At 43.1% G+C, this 17,741-nt stretch overlaps 1 protein-coding gene across 5 annotated transcripts in view; it reads left to right on the top strand.

Annotated features, from left to right (window-relative positions):
- Positions 1-17,741, top strand: part of LOC106578660 (DNA topoisomerase 2-binding protein 1-A) — a 66,657-nt gene that overhangs the window by 36,879 nt on the left and 12,037 nt on the right. For all 5 annotated transcript variants that reach the window (XR_006760704.1, XM_045702211.1, XM_045702212.1 and 2 more), the window contains 9 exons: positions 1,673-1,884; positions 2,098-2,420; positions 2,562-2,744; positions 3,101-3,216; positions 3,337-3,460; positions 3,666-3,830; positions 5,440-5,536; positions 10,491-10,698; positions 10,980-11,203. Coding sequence is in view for 4 of the 5 variants with exons in the window: in XM_045702211.1 (XP_045558167.1) it covers positions 1,673-1,884; positions 2,098-2,420; positions 2,562-2,744; positions 3,101-3,216; positions 3,337-3,460; positions 3,666-3,830; positions 5,440-5,536; positions 10,491-10,698; positions 10,980-11,203 (1,652 nt within the window). In the remaining variant the exon portion in view is untranslated. The remainder of the gene's footprint in view (positions 1-1,672; positions 1,885-2,097; positions 2,421-2,561; positions 2,745-3,100; positions 3,217-3,336; positions 3,461-3,665; positions 3,831-5,439; positions 5,537-10,490; positions 10,699-10,979; positions 11,204-17,741) is intronic.

The raw sequence follows: 17,741 nt of genomic DNA, 5'->3' as shown, positions 1-17,741 counted from the left end.
CGAGGCTACACAGGTGCAAAAAAAAAACAATATTATTTTTTTTTAAATGTGAATCACATTTTATTTGGCGTACCCCCGACGGCATGGCACGTAACCGTGTACTCCCAGGCTATCGGGCCAATTAGGGATTTTCAGGGCAAACTTAATATTCAATAACGCAATAACCTAGCTGTCAAATGAGCTTTAGAGGCAACAAGATGTACAGTCACTTTATGTGACTGTGTACAGGCATTTGATTTTTGGGGAAATGAAGAAGCCCTGTTGTAGAAAAGGTGCTCATGATGACACAATACGCTTGGAAAGTGGAGAGGTCATAGAACGTCAAAAAGTAAATATTGCTAGAGACATCTTGCAGTTTTGGAGACAGCATTGCGTTAGCTAACAAAGTGGTTTGCAGTGGCCAATTAACAGTAAATAAGATGAGTGTTTCAATCCGCAGTTGGCCAAGATGATTAGCTAGCCAGCAAATGGTCAGCCCTTGGTCATTGTTGTCACCATGGCAACAGCAAGCGCCAATTAATCCATATTCAACATGACAGCTGGATGCTACTTTCTTAGCCGTGACACAAAGGGAAGCACACACACAGATATAGATGGATAGTACCAGTCAAAAGTTTGGACACACCTACTAATTCAAGGGTTTTTCTTAATTTGAACTATTTTCTACATTGTAGAATAATAGTGAAGACATCACAACTATGAAATACCACATATGGAATCATGTAGTAACCAAAAAGTGTTAAACAAATTGAGATTCTTCAAAGTAGCCACCGATTGCCTTGACAGCTTTTCAAACTCCAAGCGGGCTGTCATCTGCCTTTTACTGAGCAGTGGCTTCCGTCTGACCACTCTACCATAAAGGCCTGATTGGTGGAGTGCTGCAGAGATGGTTGTCCTTCTGGAAGTTTCTCCTAACTCCACAGAGGAACTCCGGAGCTCTGTCAGAGTTACCATCGGGTTCTTGGTCACCTACCTGACCAAAGCCCTTCTCCCCAGGTTGCTCAGTTTGGCTAGGTGGCCAGCTCTAGGAAGAGTCTTGGTGGTTCTAAACTTCTTCCATTTAAGTGTGATGGAGGCCACTGTGTTCTTGGGGACCTTCAATACTGCAGAAATGTTTTGGTACCCTTCCCCAGATCTGTGCCTTGACACAATCCTGTCTCAGACCTCTACAGACAATTCCTTCGACCTCATGGCTTGGTTATTGCTCTGACATGCACTGTCAACTGTGGGACCTTATATTGACAGGTGTGTGGCTTTCCAAATCATGTCCAATCAATTGAATTTACCACAGGTGAACTGTAGAACTTCTACAATCAAGTTGTAGAAACATCTCAATGATGATCAATGGAAACAGGGTTCACCTGAGCTCAGTTTCGAGTCTCATAGCGAAGGGTCTGAATACTGTAAATAAAGAATGAGTTTATTTATAATACATTTGCAAAAAATGTATAATACATTTCTAAAAACTTCTTTTTGCTTTGCCATTATGGGTTTGTGTGTGTAGATTGCTGTGTTTTTTAAATTTATTTAATACATTTTAGAATAAGGCTGTAATATAACAAAATGTCAAAAGTCAAGGGATCTGAATACTTTCCGAAAGCACTGTGGCGTATTTGTGCATACTTTCATCTTACCACCTTTGCTCCTTTCCATCTATCCATCCTCCCTACAGTGTCCAGGACTACTTTGTACGCATGGTCAACCAAAGGAACGGCATGCTGGCCAGTACCCACCTAGTGCTGCAGAGCCCCGAGGGCACCAAGTACCAGGCGGCCCAGAAGTGGGGGCTGCCTGCCGTCACCCTGCGCTGGGTGCTGGAGTCTGCCAGGACGGGCCGGAGGGCAGAGGAGGGGCACTTCCTGGTGGACTTGCCTCCTTCTCCAGGTCAGTCTGCCTTGCAATTCATTTAATTGAAAACCATATTTTCATTTTTCAAAACTTGCAACAGCAGTGGGGGATGAATAACATTTAAGCAATAGTTTTTGTTAGGCTGTTGAAACCTCAACATTTTGTTTGAGAGAGGATGAGTTTTGTACAAACAGAGTATGCTCTATTGTATGTGATAGATTTAATCTGAATCAGTTTATTTCCTTAGAGAGAGAGAAGAGGAGAGTTTTGTGGGGGGCCCCCAGAAGCATTCCATGCTCCCCCCCCTGTCCCGTATCAAGTCCCCAGTGATTCCCTTGCTGGGCCCCCAGAGGGGGGCGGCAGTCACCCCCCTGGACATGGGCCGCTTCCAGAGTAAGGTGTTCCGCTCCGTGCTGGAACAAGGCCTGCCAGAGAAGGACTGTACCACCCTGAGAGGCCAGGAGGGGGGCAGGAAAGCAAGGGGGCAGAAAGACTCTCCAGCGCTGCAGTTGGACACTCCCTCCCGCTTCCTTTACCGAGACCAGCTCTTCAGACCCACCTTCAACGTCAAGGTTAAACTCACTTGTCTGTATTTCGAGAGAATGTAGTGCAATTTATAGGAAATGGGGTGCAAAAATACTAATTTACTGAATAGTTTTGAGCATTATATTATAACACACTTTGAAAGTATGTGTTTGTATATGACATTCCAGGATGCGTTAGCGGCGTTGGACACGCCAGGGGGCAGGACTCAGTACGGTCAGGCCACGACCCCGCTGTCAGAGGTCATCGGGAGGAACCTGAAGGTGGCCCTGGCCAACAGCACCCACAGCCACACCCCTGACCTCCAGGCTCTCACAGCTAGCCCCCAGCTTTGCAAGGAGACACACAGAGAGGTACAGTTACCGTGTTCTTTTCTATACTGTTGCATAGTCACTTTATCCCTACCTATATGTACCCCTGCACATCAATTCAGTACTGGTCTCCCGTGTATATAGCCAAGTTATTGTTACTCATTATGTATTTATTCCTTGTTATTATTTTTCTCTCTGCATTGTTGGGAATGTCCCTTAAGTAAGCATTTCACTGTTGGTCTACACCTGTTGTTTACAAATCATGTGACAAATCCAATTGGGAGTACAGTACAATACACACCCCCACACTACAGCCTTCACAGCCAAGTACATGCACTCACTAGCCCATTAACAGATTCTTATCTGATAGTGATGTATGTTTGTGAGCGTGCTTGTAGGTGGAGGAGCAGGAGGCTGCTCCCCTGGCTGGCGTGATGATCTGCGTGAGTAAGAAACTGAGCAAGAAGCAGGGAGAGCTCAACGCCATCGCTGCCTCACTAGGAGCTGACTTCAGGTACTCAACAATACATCTAGCTCTCAACTATGTCTAGAATGTTACGAATGCCAGTAACAGCACTTGCCATTTAATGATGCATGTCCCTCTATAATCCAATACTATGTGTGTGTGTTCTAGGTGGTCGTGTGACGACACGGTGACTCACTACATCTATCAGGGTCGTGTGGGGGACAACACGCGAGAGTACAGGGCTGTGAAGGAGCGAGGGGTGCATGTGGTGTCTCAGCACTGGCTGCAGGCGGTACGGATGGTTTCCAGTACACGCATACACACACATAGTTATGGGACATGTACAGAAGGGTACATGTGTCAGTACACACACGTACTACATAAAGTAAACGACAGGCAGGCTCCATTCTTATCAGACTGAACACAGTCACAACAGTGTTGCGGTAGTTTGTGTAAGTGTGTGTGCTGATATTGAATCTTTTCTGTTGTCTCTCCAGTGTGCTGAGGATCAGAGGCATGTGTCTGAGTCTCTCTACCCATTCACCTACAACCCCAAAATGAGCCTGAACCTCAGCCAGGTGCCTCCTGACAGTAGCCAGAGGTCTACCCCTGCCACCCATACCTCACAACTTGGAGACCTCACTGAGGCCCAAAAGAACAAGGTATGTTTGTCCTGAGAATAAACAGTTCATCCCTAGATCTGCTCAAATTAAAATGGTGCATTGTGCCTTTAAACAGCTTGGGAAATTCCCGAAAATGATGTCATGGCTTCAGAAACTTCTGATAGGCTAATTGACAACATTTGAGTTAATTGGAGGTGTACCTGTGGATGCATTTCAAGGCCTACCTTCAAACTCAGTATCTCTTTGCTTGACATCATAGGAAAATCAAAAGAAATCAGCCAAGACCTCTGGTTCATCCTTGGGAGCAATTTCCAAATGCCTGAAGGTACCACGTTCATCTGAACAAACAATAGTACGCAAGTATAAACACCATGGGACCACGCAGCCGTCATACTGCTCAGGAAGGAGACGCGTTCTGTTTCCTAGAGATGAACGTACTTTGGTGCAAAAGGTGTAAATCAATCCCAGAACAACAGCAAAAGACGTTGTGGAGATGCTGGAGGAAACGGGTGCAAAAGTATCTATATCCACAGTAAAACGTGTCCTATATCGACATAACCTGAAAGACCAAAGATTGTACTTTTTGGAGAAATGTCCTCTTGTCTGATGAAACAAAAATAGAACTGTTTGGCCATAATGACCTATAATAATTCACCTAATTTGCTCGCATTGTATATAGACTTATTTTTCTACTGTATTATTGACTGTATGTTTATTTTACTCCATGTGTAACTCTGTGTTGTTGTATGTGTCGAACTGCTTTGCTTTATCTTGGCCAGGTCGCAATTGTAAATGAGAACTTGTTCTCAACTTGCCTACCTGGTTAAATAAAGGTGAAATATTTTTTTTTTTTAAAAGACCATTATGTTTGGAGGAACAAGGGGGAGGCTTGCAAGCCGAAGAACACCACCCCAACCGTGAAGCACGGGGGTGGCAGCATCATGTTGTGAGGGTGCTTTTCTGCAGCAGGGACTGGTGCACTTCACAAAATAGATGGCATCATGAGGGAGGAAAAATATGTGAATATATTGACGCAACATCTCAAGACATCAGTCAGGAAGTTAAAGCTTGGTCGCAAATGGGTCTTCCAAATGGAAAATGACCCCAAGCATACTTCCAAAGTTGTGGCAAAATGGCTTACGGACAACAAAGTCAAGGTATTGGAGTGGCCATCACGAAGCCCTGACCTCAATCCTATAGGAAATTTGTGGGCAGAACTGAAAAAGCGTGTGCGAGCAATGAGGCCTACAAACCTGACTCAGTTACACCAGCTATGTCAGGAGGAATGGGCCAACATTCACCCAACTTATTGTGGGAAGCTTGTGGAAGGCTACCTGAAACATTTGACCCAAGTTAAACAATTTAAAGGCAATACTTCCACATACTAATTGAGTGTATGTAAACTTCTGACCCACGGGGAATGTGATGAAAGAAATAAAAGCTGAAATAAGTCATTCTCTCTACTATTATTCTGACATTTCACATTCTTAAAATTAAGTGGTGATCCTAACTGACCTAAAACAGGGAATCTTTGCTGGGATTAAATGTCAGGAATTGTGAAAAACTGAGTTTAAATGTATTTGAGTAAGGTGTATGTAAACTTCTGACTTGAACTGTAGGTCAAACAACCTCTCACCCTCTCTCTCTGTCTGAAGACAATGCAGTGGAAGACGCCACTACTTCCCACCGCATCAGTGAAGGAGAGACTGACACAGAGCAGGACCAGGACAATACAGAGAGGAGAGGTGGGCTCTTATACACGGATGTGTCACTGATCTGCCCTACTGTGCCTTAGCTCAAGTGCATTGAATTAAAACATTCCAGGTCCATACTTACAAACTCTTGCTTAGACCACAGGTTTAAATAGTTTAGAAAACAATGCTAGCTGTTAGCTTTTGCCATGCTAGCTGTTAGCTAATGGACAAAATTGGAGGGAAAGTTTTTTTGCATCTTATCAAAAGTCTTTGTTTTTGCTTATCCGTTTCACGCAAATACATGTGCTTTTACGGAAAAAGATTTAGGACCATTTATACAAAATTAGGGCTGTGAAAACAATTAAAATAATTGTGATTAACCGCATTCAATTCTGTAGTAAATCACGATCAATCAGTATTTTTTTTATTTGCTCAAATTTAAAAAATATATATATTTAAAAAGCAGTCTTGAGTTATAGACATGTAAGGACTGAAATGTTTTTAATGGCTTATTCGCCATAAACAAGTTAATACAATACACAAGTCCTGGAACGTATTCATGCTCCCAAATCGGCCTACTAATGCTGCCTCATCCATTTATTCTCTCTCTCTCTCTCTCTCACTCACTCACTCACTCACACAGTTAAAGCTTCAGCCATTCCAAATGATTGTTCTCCCAATTACTGATTGGATGGCTGGCTATAAGAAAAAAATAACTAACTGGCTCTATGGATGCAAAGAGCATAAACTTGTCCAACAATGTCATCAATTCCACAGAACATAAACCTGTGATCATACACTTCAGTCGTCCTCCTATTTCTTTTCACTGAGTCAGTTGCAAAGACAAACAAGCCTGTTGACATTTTCAGATGGTAAAGCTGCTCTTTTCTTTTTGTACGATATGCACAGAGATTGAAAACAACTTCTCACAAGGCACTGATGTAGCAGGGATTGCCAGGTACCTTCGTGCAATGCAGGCCAGCCTGGTGTGTGCACCTGCATGCTGTGACTACGACTGTAGTGGACAGTCCTCCATGTTGATGCTGGGCTTTGTAATGCTCCACACATTTCTCAATGGACTCTTCTTCTTCATCAGAGTAAGACTCAGAAGAACTCAACAAGAGGGTAGCTTCCTTCTTTGGTGGCTCTGACTCTGTTGCTGTGCAGGCCTCTCTTCCTTCAGAAAGTTATTGACCGAAGCCCACACCGCACCCCTCTCAGGTCTGGGAAGGATCTTTAGGTTTTCATCCATGTGAGGTTGGTGTTTTCCATGCGTTTCTCCAGGTCTGTTGTGAATGTCAGCTTGAATCTTACCATGTAGGAAGGGTTATCATCTGAGCTCTCCATTACACCTAGAAGATGACACAAAGCAGGCAACACCACTGAGCAGGAAATGTACTTCTCTCCTCTCAGAAGTACCTGCAGGGAAAGATAATTCAAAATCACTTCAGTCAATTTTGAGACTTGTTATACACACTATCTCTCACACTCACACTTTACATACTCTCTCTCTCACACACTTTACACTCTCACACTTTACGCTCTCTCTCACACACACACACTTTACACACTCGCTCTCTCTCGCACACACACACACATCTTATTATAACACTAATAGTGAGAGTATTAGTGTAAAGGCTCCAGTAGTGCCTCCAGCTTCTGCATTTTCTCCAGTTTAGCTGTGGTTGGCATGGTGATGTTTGTTTTCTGTTGGGCTAGAGCATTTCTCAGTAGTTGTTCATTTCCGTGGACACGCTTTACTATTTCCAGAGTGGAATTCCATCTTGTTTTGACATTTTGTGCGAGTGACTCCTCCTTTAGCCCATTTGCAACTTGCTGTCCGAGTTCTGTAGCGTTTGGTGGGCTGTGTTTGAAATGGCCATTTGGCTAGGGCATTGTCAAACCCGCTGTTCTGTAGGGACACTGTGATGGACCTTAGACAATACGCAGTGCAGGGCAGGTGTTCAAAAGGCAGATGTCTCGCTGCTGCAATCATGTTCCGTGCACTGTCTGTGCAAACTGTGATAACTTTGTTTTCAATGTTCCAGTGCTTTGCTAGATCCATGAAATACTCGGCGCACGTTTCAGCATAGTGCCTCTTTTCTGTCTTCATTACGGCCAGAGCGTGTGCATGCAGTTTCCAGTTTTCATCAATGTGGTGCGCAGTAACCACAAAGTAGAAGTTAGTTGTGGTTACTGACCGAAGTCCAGTGGTCTCCCGTGAGCCCTCTCGCTTTCATACAGCGCGTGTATTCTTGTAATGAGGACGAAGCTGGGTCTTCTTCCTCCACTTTGTCATCCACAATGTGGACTGGCCTGCATGTTGTAGCTATCCACTTGGCTATTGCGTGTGTTAGCTTGCTGCTTGTTTACTTGTCCATAGGCCTCCTGCGCGCACACTTATATCTTAGCCTGCTGAAGATGTCCTGCATTGCTACTAGTAACGTTACTTGTATTGCCGGCGTCAACAGTATGTTTCGCTTGTAAATTATAACAAAGACTCGATGTACTTCGGTGATCAACAAATTCAGCCTTGCGGTAGATGCAAATTACTTTGGTTTTATTCAGAGCCGCATCTGGGAGTGATTTGAAATTGATTTGGCCATTTAAAAGCCCTTTCTCCATCATTCAATCATGCAAGTAGCTAGCTATTAAAGTGGCTGCCAGGGCTTGAATTTGAACTATGGATGGTTCAGGGGGTCAAACTAAGAAAATGTGTTAATGGCGTCAAATAAAAAAAATAAAAAAATGTATGCGACTTTGACAGCCAACACAAAATATAAGTTTATATTTGTTTACCGTATTAAAAAAAGAGGCTCATGGTCTTAGTAGTTTATCCTCCACAGCTATCACTGCCAGATGGCGTCCTCCATTGAGGTGGTATGAGTAAATATTTTGCGTAAGGTAAGTGTGGGTCCGAGTCCCCCTCCCGACAAAACAAAATAAAAAACTATCTACTGCTGGTCCTCAAGTCAAATAATGCATATGTGACGACGTAGGACATTATAATAATACATATAAAATGTTGTACATTTAAATGTGCACTTCTATGTAATATAATATATATGTTAACTGCCAAAATAAAGGAAACGCCAACGTAGTATCTTAATAGGGCGTTGGGCCACCATGAGCCAGAACAGCTTCATTGAACTTTGGCATAGACTCTACAAGTGTCTGGAACTCTATTGGAGGGATGCAAAATCCACAAGAAATTCCATAATTTGATGGTGTAAAACGCTGTATCAGGCGCTGCTCCAGAATCTCCCATAAGTGTTCAATTGGGTTGAGATCTGGTGACTGAGACAGCCATGGCATATGGTTTATATCGTTTTCATGATCATCAAACCAGTGACCACTCGTGTCCTGTCGATGGGGGTATTGTCATCCTATGGGGGCACAGCCATGGTAGCCAAAATAATGGCTTGCCCAGCATTTTTATACAGGACCTTAAGCAAAATGGGATGTTAATTGCTTAATTAACTCAGGAACCACAACTGTGTGGAAGCACCTTCTTTCAATATACTTTGTATCCCTCTTTTACTCAAGTGTTTCCATTATTTTTGGAGTTACCTGTGTATATGATTATTAACCCTTTACACTCATACTCGGGTTGAAAATTGCATATTTGGACATGGATAAGCGGCTAAATTGGAAGGTTGTGGTGGTACAGTAACATGCTACACATGACGTCAGCTCTGCGCTTCAGCCGTTCTGAACTTGAGCACCTCGCGCCACAAGAAGTTGCCCCATCCCTCCTGTTAATTGGGCATCTTTTTGAAAAGAAATGTCTGAGTGAGGGAAATGCTGTACAATAAGAGGACTCTATGTATTTTGAAAATGAGATGTTGAGGATTATAGTAAATACCGCATTGATGTCATACAAGCAAGCCAAACACAAACAAGCCAAAGTCCAAATGTGCACTAAACATGTCCATATGATAAAACTCATGTCATATACAGTGTCATTGTTTATGATCACCATGTTTGATGTACAATTACAAGATGAAATGTGGTCATACCCTGGGTTGTTCTGAACAGAATGAGCCTATGTTGTCTTTTGTGAAGAAAATTTGTTGCAGCACACGCAACTGAATGCACTCGTGACTCCTTTCAATGCGGACCAAAATGATTTGTTTCCCTGAATTGCATTGTGAAAGCTTAACACTGTAATATCCTATTTTATAACTTAGCTAGGCATGTTGGCAATAGGTCCAAATACGTCCTTTTAGAAACGACAATGCGCTCTGTATAGTGATGCAGGTCTTTAGATGTTATACGTATGAAATTGTGTAATTCCGAACTTTATCCGTAAGGTTATTCCATTTTGTTGGACTCGAGCGATACTTTTCTGTGTGCACGCATGCTTGTGCTTTCTCGTTCCCATTGTGGTGATAGGAAAAAGCGTGCGCATGCTCACACATGGAAATGTATGCTTTGCCATTTCTCAAAGAAGCCTTTGTTCATGTTTATCCGTGGTCCCCGTACTGCAGAACGAGCAATGAGGAAGTCTATTGCTGGTGAGGTATGTTTCTCAAAACCAAGTGAAATCGCAAAAAAAGTGTCCGGACAGTTCTACTGTATAACATTCCATTTACATAAAACATTTTAGATTTGGTAAAAAAACAAACAAACAAAAAAACGTTTTTTTTTATGGACGCTTTCATGAAAAAGTGTGATTTACATCTGACCCATGGGTTGATTGGTTATTTGTTTACGTAAATACAAGTGACATGGTGGCAAGTCGGCTAATTGTGACATGTTTCCCAATGGGAAAAGCTAACAGCTAGCGTAATTACTCTAAACGGTTTAAACCTGTGGTCTAAGCAAGAGTTCGTAAGTATTGAACCTCGTGGTTCATACAGAATTTGAGGCTGTTGGTCGATTACAAAGGTACATTTGCCTTCTCAGGAGTCAACTGAATATCCCGTGAGTGCAGCTCCCCAAAACACACATACATTCCACTTTCTTTCATTCCTCTCATCCTCTGACCATCTCTGTCTCCCAGACCTGTCTGAAACCCTGAAGATGAGGGAGAACCTCCAGAGGCAACTGCAGGAGATCATGTCAGCCACCAAGATGACTACTGGCCGGCTCTCCTCGGCCCGCCTCACCCGCCAGTGCTCCGGGGAGTCCGACTCTGAACCCCATACCCCCGACAGGCAGGCCCGCATGGGCCGCAACGCAACCGGCCGACGCGCCCTGGAGGCACTGAGGTAGGAGACGCAGACAGACCAGGGGACTGGGAAAGGTCAAAATAACCTTCACTATTCATTTAGTCTCCCTATGCCGATGACCAGATCTCTATCCAGGGAAACATCCCATTGTTTGTTTTGAAATTCCTCCACACTACAAATGTTCAGATTTTACTTGAGTTGAATTTGTGCTGTAAGTTCATTAGATGTTAGCAATGGAAATGCTATTGCCATGTACATTGTATCTTTTAGAGTGTGAATAGGGCTTAACTCTCTCTGCATCTCCCTCTGGTGTTACTCAGGATGTCTCGTCAGGCAGCCGTGGACCTGAACACAGAGCCACCTCAGAGCGAGCAGATCGTGTGGGACGATCCCACGGCCCGGGAGGAGAGAGCCAAGCTGGCTGACAACCTGCAGTGGCCCATCAGCTCCTCCCAGCACTCTGAACCCCTAGCAGCACCCCTCTCCCACCACGCCGGACACACCCTCAGGGACTCCATGACCGACTCTGAGCTGGTGGAAATAGGTGAGGAGGAGAATTTTTATTTTTTTAACTGTCTTCATTAACACTCAGTTCAAGTGAAACTTTGCAATGGAATGTCTTTTGAATTTGGTTATGACAACATGCTTGCAAGGGACTAGATTTATGCAAGTGCAGCATCCCTTTCAAAGTTCTCACTCGAGTTGCAAAACATTCACCTTTTCTATCGCTAAACATTTGTCAGTTTTGTTACTGTCAAGGGAATTATTTTATCCCCATGATAATAATTAACAATCAATAAGCCTTGACTTATTCCCAAGGTTTGTAAGACAATGGGTTAATAATTAGGCAAGGACTCAGCTTTCTGCAAAAGGTCTGTACAGTTTATTCAGAGAATGTTCTGCCCAACATTAACAAACAAGTTCATTTTATCCTCTCTCTCCGCTTACGCACACACCTCCACCCCAAAAGTAGATAACCTATGCACACACATACACACAAACAGTAGGTGAACAGTATCTCTCCCTTGACTTCCCACCACTGTTAATCACTATCCAACGCTGTCTGTGCTTTCCCCCGAGATTAGGAGAACCTTGAAGGCTACTCCCGGTTTTCCTATCCTAAGTCTCTTCAGGTCACACACATTTCTACATTTCTCTTAGGCCCACTAATCACTCACACACACACACACACACACACACACACACACACACACACACACATTTCTCTCCCTTTCCAGCCTCTACTAGAGGTACTCAGTACCTTCAGTACTTTAACTATTCATTATACATGCTACATAACTACTAATTAATAATGGATTATTGATTCATTTACCTTTATTAGATAATTCTCTTATCAGTTACTCACTCTGTGTGGTGGTAGAAACATGCATGTTTGTATGCATGCGTTCCAAATGGCACCCTATTCCCTATATACACTCCCCTCCATATGTATTTGAACAGTGAAAATTGTCTTGCAATTAAACAGGTCTGTGCATGAGTAAAATAACTACTAACGGTGTATCTTTATGAAGGCACATTTATTGCTAACATGAGAGAGAGATTCTTTCCTCATGAACACCTACATTCCCACAGGCCCTCATTAGCATATGGCCAATCAGAATGCAATATGCAAATAACACCACAAAAATAACATTTAAAAAGTGGCTATATAATTTAGAATTTTGGATTTGAGATCAAATGGTTTTTTTTGTGTGTGTTTTTTTTCACCTTTTATTTAACCAGGTAGGCAAGTTGAGAACAAGTTCTCATTTACAACTGCGACCTGGCCAAGATAAAGCAAAGCAGTTCGACACATATAACAACACAGAGTTACACATGGAGTAAAACAAACATACAGTCAATAATACAGTAGAAAAATAAGTCTATATACAATGTGAGCAAATGTGGTGAGATAAGGGAGGTAAAGGCAATAAATAGGCCATGATGACGAAGTAAATACAATATAGCAATTAAAACACTGGAATGGTAGATTTGACAGTAGATGAGTGCAAAGGAGAAAAATAAATAAATACAGGAGGTGAGATATACCTGCTGGAACGCGTGCTATGGGTGGGTGCAGCTATGGTGACCAGCGAGCAGAGATAAGGTGGGACTTTACCTAGCAGGGTCTTGTATATGACCTGGAGCCAGTGGATTTGGCGACGAGTATGAAGCGAGGGCCAGCCAACGAGAGAGTACATGTCGCAGTGGTGGGTAGTATATGGGGCTTTGGTTGACAAAACAGATGGCACTGTGATAGACTGCATCCAATTTGTTGAATAGGGTGTTGGGGCTATTTTGTAAATGACATCGCCAAAGTCGAGGATCAGTAAGATGGTCAGTTTTACGAGGGTATGTTTGGCAGCATGAGTGAAGGATGCTTTGTTGCGAAATAGGAAGCCAATTCTAGATTTTACTTTGGATTGGAGATGTTTTATGTGAGTCTGAAAGGAGAGTGATGCTGGACGGGCGGGCAGGTGCAGGCAGCGATCGGTTGAAGAGCATGCATTTAGTTTTACTTGTATTTAAGAGCAGTTGGAGGCCACGGAAGGAGAGTTGTATGGCATTGAAGCTTGTCTGGAGGGTTGTTAACAGTGTCCAAAGAAGGGCCAGAAGTATACAGAATGGTGTCGTCTGCGTAGAGGTGGATCAGAGACTCACCAGCAGCAAGAGCGACATCATTGATGTATACAGAGAAGAGAGTCGGCCCAAGAATTGAACCCTGTGGCACCCCCATAGAGTCTGCCAGAGGCCCGGACAACAGGCCCTCAGATTTGACACACTGAACTCTGTCGGAGAATTAGTTGGTGAACCAGTCGAGGCAGTCATTTGAGAAACCAAGGCTGTTGAGTCTGCCGATGAGGATGTGGTGATTGACAGAGTCGAAAGCCTTGGCCAGGTCAATGAATACGGCTGCACAGTACTGTTTCTTATCGATAGTGGGTAAGATATCGTTTAGGACCTTGAGCGTGGCTGAGGTGCACCCATGACCATATGAGGTGACAGTAGAGAATGCAATGTTTTCCACTAGCGCCAGTTGTCGGCTATTCAGCCAATTACAGACACATTTTCAGCCGGGTACTTTTTCCACTTATATTAACTAGGCTACTTGTCAAGTTGCTAAAAAAGTCTGCCGAGCCGTCTCCAGCTAGAATGAAAGACATACATCTTCTAGCAATCTATTGATAGGACAGGCGCCTGTCAGTCACAAAGTGAGCGATGACAGGGAAAACCTTCTGTCTGTCCCGCCTCTCTCTCTCTCTCTCTGTGTGTGTGTGTGTGTGTGTGTGTGTGTGTGTGTGTGTGTGTGTGTGTGTGTGTGTGTGTGTGTGTGTGTGTGTGTGTGTGTGTGTGTGTGTGTGTGTTGCATGTCCCATATAATGTGGTAACGATGAGTTGAAATCCACTTACATGCTGACTAGACCAGGTGCGCACCGTCTCGCGCGGACAGGACACGCAGGTTGAAATATCAAAACGAACTCTGAACCAACTATATTCATTTGGGTACAGGTCAAAATGCATGAAACATTCATGGCAATTTAGCTAGCTAGCTTGCTGTTGCTAGCTAATTTGTCCTGGGATATAAACATTGGGCTGTTATTTTACCTGAAATGCACAAGGTCCTCTACTCCGACAATTCATCCACACATAAAAGGGTAAACCGAGGTTGTTTCTAGTAATCTCTCAGGCTTCTTCTTCTTTGGGCTTTATATGGCGGTTGGCAACCAACTTTAAGGTGCATTACCGCTACCGACTGGACTGGAGTGTGGACCTCAGCTCATCTTTCAATCACCCACGTGGGTATATGCTCCTAAAAAAACAATGAGGGGATGGGAGAGGCAGAACCTGCAGCGCGTCAAAAATAGAACCAAGTTCTATTTTAGCCCCTGGCTTCGCAGACCCTCGTTGACGCGCGCAAGCAGTGTGGATGCAATGATTGAATAACATGTATGTGTACATTTATTTTAAAGTGAGCAGTGTGGTCAGCATGTTAGTCTGTTTTCTGGCATTTTCATTTATTTTCTTTCGCGTGCAGGGTCCGCCCACATTAATTATGGCCTGCTGGCCCGGTGTCATTAAAAATATGTCAAGCCAGTGGATCTCGTAAGTCACTTGCCCGACAGTGCATTTTTTTATTCCAGTTCAACATTTACCTGCTCTGTCACAGTCTACCATTGAAAACCATTGAAGACTACATGCGTAAATGTCATGCTATTTGTATTGGGAGAATATATTTGGTTGTTCGTTCAGGGACCACCACGCTCCCGCAAGTCACAACTTCTCAAGCAGTACATGCATGAGTTGATGCCTTCACACAGCACACGCCAGCTACCCAGAGCAAAATGAAGCACCCATCAATCTACTCGCTGAGCTAATTTATTTTAGGGTGATTTACAAATGTAAACCTTCAATAGTGAAAATACTAGCAATATCCAATTTTATTAGTCACATGCGGCAAAAACAACAGGTGTAGACCTTAGAGTGAAAAGCTTACTTACAAGCCCCTAACCAACAATGCAGTTTAAAAAAAATATGAATAAGTGAACAGGGAGTACAGGAGGGGACTGAGCACGCACCCCTGGGGGGCCCTGTGTTGAGGATCAGCGTGGTGGATGTGTTGTTACCTACCAGCAGCTCGTCATGATGTCCAGGATCAAGTTGCAAAAGGGAAGTGTTTAGTCCCAGGGACCTTAGCTTATTGATGAGCTTTGAGGGCACTATGGTGTTGAACGTTGAGCTGTAGTCAATGAATAGCATTCTCTCACAGGTGTTCCTTTTATCCAGGTGGGAAAGAGCAGTGTGGAGTGCAATAGCGATTGCGTCTTCTGCGAATCTGTTAGGGCGGTATGCAAATTGGAGTGGGTTAGGGTTTCTGGGGTAATGGTGTTGTGAACCATGACCAGCCTTTTCAAAGCACTTCATGGCTACAGATGTGAGTGCTACGGGTCGGTCGTCATTTAGGCAGGTTACCTAAGTGTTCTTGGGCACAAGGACTATGGTGGTTTGCTTAAAACATGTTGGTATTACAGACTTGGACAGGGAGAGGCCTTGTGAATGTTGACGTGTTTAAAGGTCTTACTCACATTGGCTGCGGAGAGCGTGATCACACAGTCTTCCGGAACAGCCGGTGCTCTTATGCATGTTTCAGTGTTATTTGCCTCGAAGTGAGCATAGAAGTAGTTTGGCTCGTGTCACTGGGCAGCTCTCGGCTGTTCTTCCCTTTGTTGTCTGTAATGGTTTGCAAGCCCTGCCACATCTACAGAGTGTCAGAGCTGGTGTAGTACGATTCGATCTTAGCCCTGTATTGAAGCTTTCCCTATTTGATGGTTCGTCGGAGGGCATAGCGGGATTTCTTATAAGCTTCCGGGTTAGTGTCCCGCTCCTTGAAAGCGGCAGCTCTAGCCTTTAGCTCAGTGCGGATGTTGCCTGTAATCCATGGCTTCTGGTTGGGGTATGTACGTACAGTCACTGTGGGGACGACGTCATCAATGCACTTATTGATGAAGCCAATGACGCATGTGGTGTACTCCTCAGTGCCATAGGATGCTCAATGCAAATATGCTGGCTGCTGATGATAGTCTGCATAAAGAAAGCTATAAAAAGACACCTAGCATTCATATTGGCTAGCCTACTGTAGCCATGTCAATCAGGGTTGCCAGGTCTAGCAAAAATGTGTCAAGCCCAATTACTACTCAAAACCCACCCAAAAGGCCTTTGAATATGTCGCAAGAGAAAAGATCATTTGCCCTTGTTAAACTCGGCAGATAATTTTCCATTAATGGATGTTGATTTTAACTTGTTTGATTGCTATGATTACGCAATAAGGCACAAGGGGGTATGGTATATGGCCAATATACCATGGCTAAGGGCTGTTTTTATGGATGACGCAGCCGTGGTATATTGGCCATAGACCACAATCCCGGGGTGTCTTATTGCTATTATAAACTGGTCACAAACGTAATTTGAAGAGTAAAAAGTATTTTTTTGTTGTCATACCAGTGGTATATTGTCTGATATACCACGGCTTTCAGCCAGTCAGCATTCAGGGCTTGAACCAGGTTTATAATTGTAAATAAATCCCATTTGCGCATGTCCGTAACTATAAATAAATCCGACAGGAGAGTTTAAGTCATTAAAGTTGGCCAGAGGATCTCAAAATCTCTGATCAAGGAACACTTAGATGAACATGAAAACACTAATGTTAGGCTATTTTCTGGTAATTGTGCTGTTATGTGCCATATGTTAAGACTACAAACTGTTATAAATGGCCTATTTGCGAGATTAACTTGTCATTTCAATAGGCATAGGCTACAGACTAAAATCAGGTAGCCTATAGCCCGTGATAGCCTACATCTCATTTCATATAGTCTACAGTAGCCAAGATGTAAACTGAACGATTTAGCAGTTTGCTTAGTTCAAATTAAGACACATTTATTCAACATGAATAGCGAGGTGATTTTGAGGTAAGTGCTTGTTTCCCAATAGCCTGCTGGAATAGGCTACTGAGGATTGGGTTGTAATTTCAGTCACATAATTAAATATTAATAATATGTATATGAACTGACTATGCTTGTCAACAGCAGCCTGTTTTTTTATATATATATTAGTTAAATACCTGTAGCCTAGTCTGACTACTGTTACGGTCAATCTAATGCGTTCTATCAACTGATCAGCAACTGCGATAGAGCTTTGATAACTTCCAATTGAATTAACTTAACATGACCATGAATAATAATTGCATATTAACATAAGGCTACAACCACAAACTGAAGTTATAGGCTATTTATAAAATTATTTTGCCAGCTCCAGGTAGCCTACACAAGTGGTACATTGATTTGCAATTACTCTAGTGATATCATTTCAAAATATTTATTGTATCATTTACATTACATTTTACATTTTAGTCATTTAGCAGACGCTCTTATCCAGAGCGACTTACAGTAGTGAATGCATACATTTCATACAAATGTATGTATCAAATGGTAGCCTACAATGGCATATAAAATAATAGGCTACTTGATCGCCAACAGAGGCAAATGTATCATTCTCCACATTTAATGTCAGTTTCATTGAGGACTTTT

This window comes from Salmo salar, chromosome ssa19, assembly GCF_905237065.1.
Source record: "Salmo salar chromosome ssa19, Ssal_v3.1, whole genome shotgun sequence".
Classification (NCBI taxonomy): Eukaryota; Metazoa; Chordata; class Actinopteri; order Salmoniformes; family Salmonidae; genus Salmo; species Salmo salar.
This window is presented reverse-complemented; position numbering and strand designations above follow the sequence as displayed.